We start from the raw sequence: 11,408 nt of genomic DNA, 5'->3' as shown, positions 1-11,408 counted from the left end.
CCCTTTTTATTTTCCAAAGTTTATGCAATGTTATTATAAAATATAATTCTCTCATAAATTCATTTCTCTTTATATAACTGAAAACAAACTTTAAATTTGTACTTTGTACTTTACTAATAGCCAATAGAAACTGATTTTAAAATATTTTTATATACTACTTAGCATGACTGTACAAAATAAATATTTGTATACAAATGGTGAGCTTCTCAAATAGAAGTGGTTTCCAAGGATAAATTGGCATACTGATTATATTTCAGAGACTTTTGTCCATAGTAATATCATTATATTACTGCTCTGTTGATTAATGTGCAACATTTGCTTTCAAAATACATCAATTATCTCTTACCCAGGACACATAACTATGTACAAAGCCCACCTGTTTACTTATCAATGGTCTACCTTAGTAGTTCTCAAAGTATGGCACCCGGACCAGAAGCATCAGCGTCACCTGGGAACTTGTTAGAACTGCACATTGTTAGGTCCACCCCAGACCTTTTGAATCAGAAATACTGGAGATGGAGCCCAGTGACATGTGTTTTAACAAGACTCCAGGTGATTCTAATGCGTGCTCAAGTTTGAGAACCACTGGTATATTTCAACTTCTTTTTACTTTCTTCTTCTCCTCCTGCCCTCATTTTTTTCCCCCCTTTCTCTTGATTTTCCATTCTTATGTCAGGTTTACCAACCTTAATGAAGAAGATGAATTTTGGACCAATATCTTCAAAATTGTTCACAATAGAAGGAATATTCCCATCCGAGGAGACTTCATAAAAATTTATGTTGGTAGATCTGTTGGATGATGTTTGTAAAGCCGAATATTTTAGTTATGCTGTTGTTCTTGAAGTTTAATATTTCTTTTATCTAAATATCTTCTAGCTTATTTTACAAGTGCAAGAGTTTACATTTAGGTACAAAACATTAAATGAAAACAAATGCTTATTATGGACTTATGATCCAGTTATACATTTCTAAGGCTAAAACAAGTTCCTTTCAAAACATATCCCTTAATGATCACTCTGCTGAGATTCTTTGTGTTATCTGTGTATCAGTTGTAAAGTTTCTGAAATAAGTACAAATGTATTAAGAATTTGTAGTGAAACTCTTCTCAAGATATTATATCTTGACAGGTATGTCAAGATATATTGACAGGTGTGTTAATATAGGGACACTTGGTCCTTACTGATTGGATGAATGGATTTATAAGGCAGAGGATTTTCCACTTGGTATGATGGCTGAAATACCATGATAAGATATCGGGCATTAGCTCCTACACTACTCATCACTGGATGCCTGTGAAACGGGGTATACATTTTATTTATTCTTCCTTCTCCCTATTCTTCCCTAGTTCCAAACCAGCTCTGACACTTTGGTCTGAATTGGGGTTGGTCAGTCTGTTTCCACCACTGACCATACAGACCATCTCTAAGGTGGCTGACCCAGGAGTTTTATTAGACTAGGCCTAGAGGCACTGGCCTAATTGGACTTCTTTGCTTGGGGCTGAGTAGGGTTTGCAAGTGAAATGATGACCAGGCCAGAGGGAACCCCATAGGACCACTCAGACTGGAAGGTAACTGAATACCATTCCCTCTCTTCACTCATTTCTGGGAATCTGAGGATGGATTTCAACTAGGGTAGCTTCATTGAGGGGTGGAGGGTATATAGCAGGGATGGGAGTCTGAGAAGCAATATTTATTTCCAACAGACAATTTATCCTAACTACAGGATGTTGATTCTATTTCCTAAAAAAAAAAAAAAATTGGACTGGATATTTTCTGAGATAGAGTTGTTTGGTTTCTTTACTGAAAATCTTGCCTTTTTATGCCTTAGAATTTTTTCCCAAATTCTCAAAAGGAAAATATGCCATAGGGACTTAAGTAGATGTAGTATTTGTCAAGGTTATGTCTATGAGAGGAAACAATGATTTGTCAGCCTTACATGGAAAATGGGAAAACAGACTAGGATTTAAAACAGAAAGCCTGACCCCAATAAAAATTAATTACAATAAAAGAAAATAAAACAGAAAGTCTGGCTGTACATCCATGAATTATTCCCTTTGCCTTCCAGAAGATCTTTGTGCGAGCCCCTAAGTATGGCCAGTTTTTAAATTGATTAATATGCTCTATTTTTGCATTTTAAAGAGATCCAGTATTTTTCCATGTTACTTAAGTGTTCCTTCAGTTACTTAAGTATTGATCAATATATTTATATTAGCAGTTAGCTATACTCAGGCGGATCTTGTTTTAGAAGTAATTCTGTCATCTATTTCCGTCCGTCATATTTGCACAAAATAATTACACATTTATACAGTATCAAAGTGATTCCTAAGGGATATACTCAATAATTGGGTAGGACTTTTTTTCAAAAAAAGTAAACTGTGTGTGTGTGTGTGTGTGTGTATGTGTATGTGTGTGTGTGTGTATGTGTATGATGCATATATCCTGGTAGATAAATAAACCCTGTATCTGGAAGGTATTCTGAAAACAGTCAAGTTAGTCATCTACAAAATGACCAGAGGAGATGCGGAGGGATGATTTCACTTTCGTTGTGTACGTTTCTGTAATGTTTGGATTTTCTATCCATGTACATTTAATATCTTTTTTTACAAAAGACATTAAGAGAAATTATCTGAGAGGTAGGATTAGGAGCCACTTTAGCTTTATTCTTTATAATTCTCCATACTTTTTTTAACTGCATGATATACTTAAAAGAATATGAGAATGTCTGAGAATCCAATTTACCATCACAAAAAATACATAGCCAAGATGTTAGTAAAAGTGAAGTCCCACTTCAGTATTGTATTTATTTCATCTTAAAATATCTGAAAAAATTGGCCATGGTGGGAGAATGGAATTAGAAAAAGGCTCTATTAACAAAAAGCATTTAGGATGAGAAAGAAGCATTAAAGGTGGGAAGAAAAAAAATCAGGTAATGTGGTGCTATCAATCTCTTTGGCTGCATCTGTTTTCAGTTACTTATTTTAGCAGCTGAGGGCCCTTTGAAATCTGCAGTTACTGAATAATTTTTCAGGGATGGATGACTTGGGCTATACTTTGTTTCTGCTTTTGCTGTTTGCAACTCACTCGATAAGGAAGCATTCTTTTCATCTTCGCTCATGCGTCTCTAGCTCTAGACATAATGACATATTTTCCTTTTTGTTTTTACTCAGGGATCTGTTGGATGATCTACATATTCCATGCTGTAGGGGCTGGAGTGATGTTAGAGAAATCTGCGGTCACTGGACACTTTGAAGTGTGGCTCCTTGGGGATACGCTGCTGCGTGTTTTCCAGGGGTCACTGATCTGTGCTGTGAAGCTGCCTTAGTGTTTCAGCAGGTAGAGAACTCTGGTTCCCAGGCTCGGAAATGGGTGTCCCCTGCAGCCTGTGTACCTGCATAGCTGTGCCCCAATGTGTCTGTGCCCATGAACCCACTTCCCTTCTTGAAGGTGATCCTATTAGCACCTGTGGTGTCTATACGTTATTCACCTCTCAAGACACATGTCTCTGAACAATTCAAGATAACTGGTATCAACTAGTACCATTTTGAAAAATGCCTCATTTTCTCCTGGTTGGAAGAAACCCCTAATCTGCTATGTCAGGAATTTTCCAACCAGAAACTAATTTTCTGTAACTAGATTCAGTATTTGTATTTGGGGCTTCAACGTCCGGGAGTGGGGGACATTGCTTGAGATCTCACGTGGACAGTAGGACACAGGCATGGAGAAGGAAGTGGTGGCAGCTCCTCGGGGCCCTGCGAGTTCTGCTTTGACAGCTTGTCCGAGGGCCTGCGGGGGAGTTTCCCTTGGCATGTGACAGAGGATTATTCCTTTGTCTTTCTGGTGTTGCTCTTAGTCAATAAACCTAAAGAGTCCCTCAAGATTCCCCTAGGCACCAGTTTGTCCCTGGACTTCTGTTTTAGTTGACAAGGAGGAAAAATATTTTAATTCAAATTCCCCAGTTAAGAATGAGCATATAGAGGACTTGTTCAGTCATGAACCAAATATGTTAAGAGCCAGAGTGATGTCCATGGTCACAGGCTGCCCACTGTTTGACCTACCTTGTTATGTGAATTTCGGCATCATACAGCAGAGAGAATTTGAAGTTGACTGAATTATCTGCCTTGTTTTCCTCGTAGCTTTCACTATTGAAAGGAACATGAGGAAATTACTGAAAGAGAAATATTAGAAAAGCCTCCCATCATTAATTCATGACTTCATCATGTTTTACCTTAAGGCTTGGAAACTGACAGAGGCCTGATTCTGAAGGGTTTGAAGATTGAAGTCGAAGTTAATAGTGAAAGTCACCTATACACAAAATGAAAATTCATCAATCTATGACGCTTTGTGCTCCGGGACCAACATGAAAAAAAAGTGGCCCATAAAAGTAAACTCACTCCCATTTGATTCTGAATTTTATAAACCTTAAGCTTTATAATTTGTAGAATAGCTATGTATTTGTCCACCTTGCCTTACCTTCAGAATAGAACTGAATTCACCTGACATGTATATACAACACATCACAGGCACTTACACTTATCTGAATTTGAAGGCTTTGTGCTGATGTAAAATTTGCTTACCAGGGGTTAAAAATGATATCCATGACTCTGTAAAGCACTTTGACCAGTGTTGGTCAATGTGTTCAGAAATAAAGAACTTTCTATATCGTATGTGCCTTTGGGAATGAACTGCACAGGGGAAAATCCCACTTTTATTAATATCTTAAAGAAAACATACAGATATTTAAAAACTTCCTCTAAATATGCAGGCAACATTGATAGTCAAATGGATAAAGAAGATGTGGTACACATATACAATGGAATATTACTCAGCCATAAAAAGGAACGAAATTGGGTCATTTGAAGAGATGTGGATGGACACAGAGACTGTCATACAGGGTGAAGTAAGTCAGAAAGAAAAACAAATATTGTATATTAACGCATATATGTGGAACCTAGAAAAATGGTACAGATGAACCGGTTTGCAGGGCAGAAACTGAGACACAGATGTAGAGAACAAACGTATGGACACCAAGGGGGGAAAACGGCGGGGCAGTGGTGGTGGTGGGATGAATTGGGAGATTGGGATGAACATATATATACTGATGTGTATAAAATCGGTAACTAATAAGAACCTGCTGTATAAAAAATATAAATTAAAAAAAAACATGAAGGCAGTTATTTTGTGGTGCCTATCAAATGACGATACCTAATAAGGATGGTTCATTGGTTAACACCAATGGCAAGGAGGGGCCAGCATGGATTTAAAGATAAAATGCAAGGTGTACCTGTTGTTCCCTTTTTAAAGCAGGGTAGCCCACATTGCAGGTAACAGACTTCTGAGATGAAGCAATCTGGCACGTCACTTCTGTCCCATCAACCTGAATGAGACCAAGGAAACAATGATCAATTAGTATGCAAAGTGTGTATGTGTGCATGCGCACACACATACATGCTGAAGGATGTATAAACCACCTGGAAATTCCAGCAGAAAGGTTGGTTCACACCAAGACTTGAAAATTTTATATGAATTGTCCAAGTGGCTAACGTACTATTTTTTTATTTATTTATTTTTTTTTTGCAGTACGCGGGCTTCTCACTGTTGTGGCCTCTCCCGTTGCGGAGCACAGGCTCCGGACGCGCAGGCTCAGTGACCATGGCTCACGGGCCCAGCCACTCCGCGGCATGTGGGATCTTCCCGGACCGGGGCACGAACCCGTGTCCCCTGCTTCGGCAGGCAGACTCTCAACCACTGCGCCACCAGGGAAGCCCCTAACATACTATTTTTTATTGCTAAGCAGGACACCCAACAAAACAAAGGAGAGGTCAAATACTGGAATTTTACCCAGAAATAAATCATATTTCTTATATTTTAGAAGCACAAAATAACTTTAATCCACTATTTAGAAATGCTGTCTTTAATGCATACTTTTCTCTCAGTATATTTTCAAAGTTGTAGTTTCAAGAGAAAGACAAATACAGTTTTTGTTTATACCTTAAATAATTTAAAGAATCATTTTAGTTTTCCTCAGGATTTTTTCTCTTTAAAATAAGTTGTCATTTGGCACAAGAAATTTAAACACTGAAGTCAGAATAGGTTTAGAACACTAAATCTATTAAGTTCACATTGACTTTAAACTGGATGAAACTATTTTTTAATCCTTTCATCAAATAGTGAATTTGGAAAATCTCAGCTTTTTCCTTCTCTCCTTTTCACTGCTTGGTGGCAGAGGAGGGACCAGAGGGACATTCATGGGCAAGTGTGTTCCTGCTATAGCGATCAAGTCAACATGATTAACTGATCTCATTGGAATGCGGCATCTTGGCAGCAGCAAGACCTGTGGTTACTAAGCTCTGGCTGAGCTGTGGGACTCTAATTTCTCAGAGCAAGTGCAGCTCCCAGCATCTGTGCGGCACCGAGGAAGCCTCATCACACAGATGGCTTGAGGAGAGTTTATGGTAGAGTCTGGCTACTACTGCCAAGTGTCAGGGCAAAGGAAAGCTGACCCAAGCTGTGAAGCAGAATTGGTCTAGATACACAGCCAGGATATGTTCCCAAGTGGTTTAACTAGTTGGGAGCCACAAGTTAGGACTGATCATGCTCAGGGTTAAGGTGTTTCTTCAGAAAACACAGAGGACATGGAGATTTGAGTATAAGGGAGACGGTAATTGACAACAAGTAGGAAACAGATCAAATAACACAGGGTGCCTTCACATACCGGCATGGACCAGGAAGCAAAAAACAGATTTTCTGAAAAATCAACAACAATCCCACTGTTGTATGCACTTTCCTTTTTATTTTTCAGTGTTACTGAAAATGTTAACCTTTTATTTTGGTTGCTGACAATGAAGGGCTGTTGTCTGTTAAAAGTAAAAAGGAGAAAAAGAAAGTCATTACAGTTTTTTTTTTAAAAAGCTAGTATTCAAATACTTTACTCATTAAAAAAAACTCTTTAGATTTACTATTTAGAAGACTGAGAAAATTATCTTCATAGTAAAATAATATTGACAATGAATGACTAAATGCTACTGGATTTTCTTTTTTGTTGCTTTTAATTACATTGCAGAAAAAAGCACCATCCAAATACAAGTGGTTTTATATTTCTTAGTGTTTTACTTCTATATGGATGAGAGAAGTTGAAATTTATGTTTTTATTTAATTTTTTTATTGACGTATAGTTGATTTACAATATTATATTAGTTTCAGGTGTACAACATAGCAATTCAATCTTTTCAGAGATTATACTCCATTTAAAGTTATTACAAAATAATGGCTATATTTTGCTGTGCTGTACAATATATGCTTATTACTTATCTATTTTATACATGGTAGTTTGTATCGCGTAATCCCCTACCTCTGTCTTTCCCCTTCCTCCTTCCCTCTGCCCACTGGTAACCACTAGTTTATTATTTTTAACTGTGAGTCTATTTCTGTCTTGCTATATACGTTTGTTTTATTTTTTAGATTCTCTATATAAGTTAGAACATAAAGTATTTGTCTTTCTCTGACTTATTTCATGAAGCATAATATGCTCTGGGTCCATCTGTGTTTATTGCAAGAGGCAGAACTTTATCCTTTTTATGGCTGGGTAATATTCCACAGGCCCAGCCGCTCCACGGTATGTGGGATCCTCCTGGACCGGGGCATGAACCTGTGTCCCCTGCATCGGCAGGCGGACTCTCAACCACTGCGCCACCAGGGAAGCCCCAGTTGTTTGGTTTTTTGAGTTGTATGAGTTGTTTGTATAGTTTGGATATTAACCCCTTATTGGTCATATCATTTACAAATATTTTCTCCCATTCAGTGGGTTGTCTTTTTGTTTTGTCAGTGGTTTCCTTTGCTGTGCATAAGCCCTTAAATTTAATTAGATCCCATTTATTTATTTTTGCTTTTATTTCTTTTGTCTTAGGAGACAGAGACAGAAAAAATAATGCTGCAATTTATGTCAAAGAGTGTTCTGCCTATGTACTCTTCTAGGAGTTTTATGGTTTCAGGTCCTTACTCCATTTTGTGTTTATTTTTGTATATGATGTGAGAAAATGTTCTAATTTTATTCTTTTACATGTAGCTGTCCAGCCTTCTCAGCACCACTTATTGAAGGGATTGTCTTTTCTCCATTGTATATTCTTGCCTGTGTCATAGACTAATTGATCATAAATACATGGGTTTATTTCAGGACTCTCTATTATGTTCCAATGATCTATATATGTGTTTTTGTGCCAGTACCATGCTCTTTTAATCACTGTAGCTTTGTAGCATAGTCTGAAGACACTTCTAACTTTGTTTTTTTTCTCAAGATTGCTTTGACAATTTGGGGTCTTCTGTGGTTCCATATAAATTTTAGAATTATTTGTTCTAGTTCTGTGAAAAATATCATGGGCATTTTGATAGAGATTGCATTAAATCTGTAGTTTGCTTCGGGCAGTATGGACATTTTAACAAAATTAATTCTTCCAATCCAAAAGCACAGGATATCTTTCCATTTCTTTGGATCATTTTCAGATTCCTTCATCAATGTTTTATAGTTTTCAGAGTATAGGTCTTTCACCTCCTTGGTTAAGTTTATTCCTAGATACTTTGAAATTTAGATTTTAAAGGTTTTTAAGAGTTATAGATGTTTCTTTTATAGAAAAAAATCTCTATAAACATTCACCCAAATTAAGTAATCTATTGTGTCTTTTATTTCTACAGTTTTCACTGAACTTTAAAGGAAAACTTACTGAGCTGCTGGCAGCTGTTGAACATCTAGAACTAGATCAGAGATGCAAACTCCATCATCACCACAATCTTTATAGAAAGGGATCTACAAAAAAGGAAAAATAATCCCAGAAATTTGCTCTTGAGTTAAGAACGCAAATTGTGGAAGAACACGTATAGTATTACTCCATTTACATAAAGTTCAAAACCATGCAGAACTAAACAATGTTTTAGGAATATATACATGTTTAGCAACATCAGAAAGAAAAGCATTGATAAATGCAAAATTCAAGATGATGATTTGCTTTAGGGGAACAAGATAAAAGTGGGTATGATGGGGTGGGGAGTGATACAGAGAATTTCAGAGGTATTGGTACCATTTTATTTTTTTTAAGTGGGTGATGAGCACAAGGTGTTCACTTTATTTTTATTTATTTCTTCAACAAACATTTATTGAGCACCTGTGGTGGGCCAAACACTGCTCAAGGTGCTGGGGATAGAGCAGGGAACAAGGAAAACAAAAATCCCTGCCTTCATGGAAATTACATGCTGGTAAACTTTACATATAAGTAACTGTATTTCAATTAGAAAATTAACAACTTAAAGGCTATGTCCTAAGTATCCTTCAAACACTAAGGCAGTGACTGTGAAACTTTGTCAGCTAGTCTGAATTCCAAGAAGGGCAAACCACACTTACACTGAAGACCTTGACTGTCTCAGAGTAGGCTTCAAGGGCAGGGTTAGTGCCAGGGTTTTCCAGACTGATGTTCACACACAGATCCAGAGAGCTGACAACATCAGAGGGCTCCTAAACACACACATGCACAGAGTCAGTTGATTAGGGCACGGCAGCTTCAAAACAAGAAAACAACCACAAATGTGTTCATGATTAAGGACACAGTCTACTCTCAATCATGCAGAATAGCTCTGTTTTGAATTTTCAAGGGTCTTGCTTCTTCACTTCTGTTCTAAGTCTGCTCTTAGCCTCTCCACTTCTAAGAGACTTAAAAACCTGGGCTCAGTAAAAATTTGAAGCAATAATTCTTAGTTAAGCTCATCAGTAATCTCATTATTTATACACAAGTAATTATCAATATTTAGATGAGAGGTCCAGTTTTAAATGCTCAGAAGACCCCTCAGTCATTACCAAGCTCTGGGGCTGTTGGCCATGTTCTTCCAATTCCTATTGCCAAGACTTATGGAGTCCTTAGGTGTCCTGACCAAATCTCTGGAAGAGAATATTAGGACCTACAAGGGAAAGAAGTGCCCAGGGTTGGCTGTCAGGAATGGACAAGGGGACTCCCTTCCTTAGAACCTAACTTTAGTCTACAAAACCAGATAAAGTGTTTCCCACACTTCAAACCAAGCTCCCCAACTTCTGGCCTAGCTGACTGTTAGTGGCTGAACTGCTCTTTGCACATAGAAGATGATGCACGTATCACTCTACAGACATTAAAACCAACACTGTCCAGCTACAAGTACGACATTTCCTCTTTGTCTTTAGTAAAAACAGTGGAGGATTTGCAGTGTTCCAGGAGGCCTGGGCCGCTTCCGGTTTTTGCGGTTTCCTGTCTATTGAAAAATGAAAATAATGCTAAAACAGGGTTACAAATGCCATCTAGCATTCTTCTTCAAGAAAGAACAATGTCTGTACAATGGTAAGCACTAAAAATGAAGTCTGCATTTTCCTAGAAGTGGTGTCTTTATTATCTCTTAGTTCATTCACAGGCAGGACTTACTCCTATCTTGAGCCCTTTTGGAGGGGCCTGACCACTACGATGGCTTCCTGACTACAAGGAAATGTGTCCTCGGCTGGCTGCAGGGTTGGCACATAGGATGGACTTTGGTATTGATAGCAAATGTGGTGTGTTACGTGGAACACCTGTGGTCTTAGCTGACCACAATAACACACATCTCGTAAAAACTTCACCAATATACATGTCAGAGAACAGGAGATCTATCTATATACACACATACATACATACACCACAGCCTGGCTGTCTTCATTCCCCCACAATGGATTACACATTTAATTTGATCCACCACTTAGCACAAGGGTAAGAGAAAATGGAATCTGGCTTTTATTCCTTTAAAGAAGCTGTATAATTGGCACATTAACAACAACAAAAAAGTCCAGGCCTTCACAAAGAAGAAACCTTCAACTTGAATATAAATAACTCAACTGATTTTAGTCCATCCGACCATTAACTTTGTTTTTCCAACTCTTATACTTAGCATTTCTTGAGATGTTATCTCTGTACCATCCATCTACATCAGAAGTATTTGGGGATGCCCCTTAGACCTACGCATTCCTTGGACCTTCAAACCCAAAATTTCTGGTGGTGGGGATCCAGAATATCCATTTTATAAAAGTTTCCTAGGGCTTCCCTGGTGGCGCAGTGGTTGAGAGTCGGCCTGCCGATGCAGGGGACACGGGTTTGTGCCCCGGTCTGGGAACATCCCACATGCCGCGGAGCGGCTGGGCCCGTGAGCCATGGCCGCTGAGCCTGCGCGTCTGGAGCCTGTGCTCAGCAACAGGAGAGGCCACAACAGTGAGAGGCCCGTGTACCGCAAAAAAAAAAAAAAAAAAAAAAAGTTTCCTGAGTAAATTACACTTTCAAATACCATTACATGGTTTCTAGGGGGAAATATTCATGTAATTTATAAAACAGATTTTCTTTTAGTTTTCTCCTGAGAAGCACTTTTCCTACTTGGGAG

At 38.1% G+C, this 11,408-nt stretch overlaps 1 protein-coding gene across 1 annotated transcript in view; it reads right to left on the bottom strand.

Moving 5' to 3' along the window:
* The window catches only part of ITGA2 (integrin subunit alpha 2), a 107,414-nt gene that overhangs the window by 16,021 nt on the left and 79,985 nt on the right, over positions 1–11,408 (bottom strand). The window contains exons 18-24 of the mRNA XM_022597700.3: positions 9,388–9,498; positions 8,714–8,796; positions 6,712–6,853; positions 5,281–5,373; positions 4,225–4,301; positions 4,055–4,138; positions 687–789 (exon numbers count right to left, since the gene is read on the bottom strand). Of these exons, the coding sequence (XP_022453408.1) occupies positions 687–789; positions 4,055–4,138; positions 4,225–4,301; positions 5,281–5,373; positions 6,712–6,853; positions 8,714–8,796; positions 9,388–9,498 (693 nt within the window). The remainder of the gene's footprint in view (positions 1–686; positions 790–4,054; positions 4,139–4,224; positions 4,302–5,280; positions 5,374–6,711; positions 6,854–8,713; positions 8,797–9,387; positions 9,499–11,408) is intronic.

The sequence above is a fragment of the Delphinapterus leucas genome, chromosome 3 (genome assembly GCF_059928025.1).
Source record: "Delphinapterus leucas isolate spDelLeu-1000000601 "Yukka" chromosome 3, BTC_Dleu_Yukka2, whole genome shotgun sequence".
NCBI lineage: Eukaryota > Metazoa > Chordata > Mammalia > Artiodactyla > Monodontidae > Delphinapterus > Delphinapterus leucas.
Note: the sequence above shows the minus strand (reverse complement) of the source record. Positions and strands in the feature narration are given on the sequence as shown.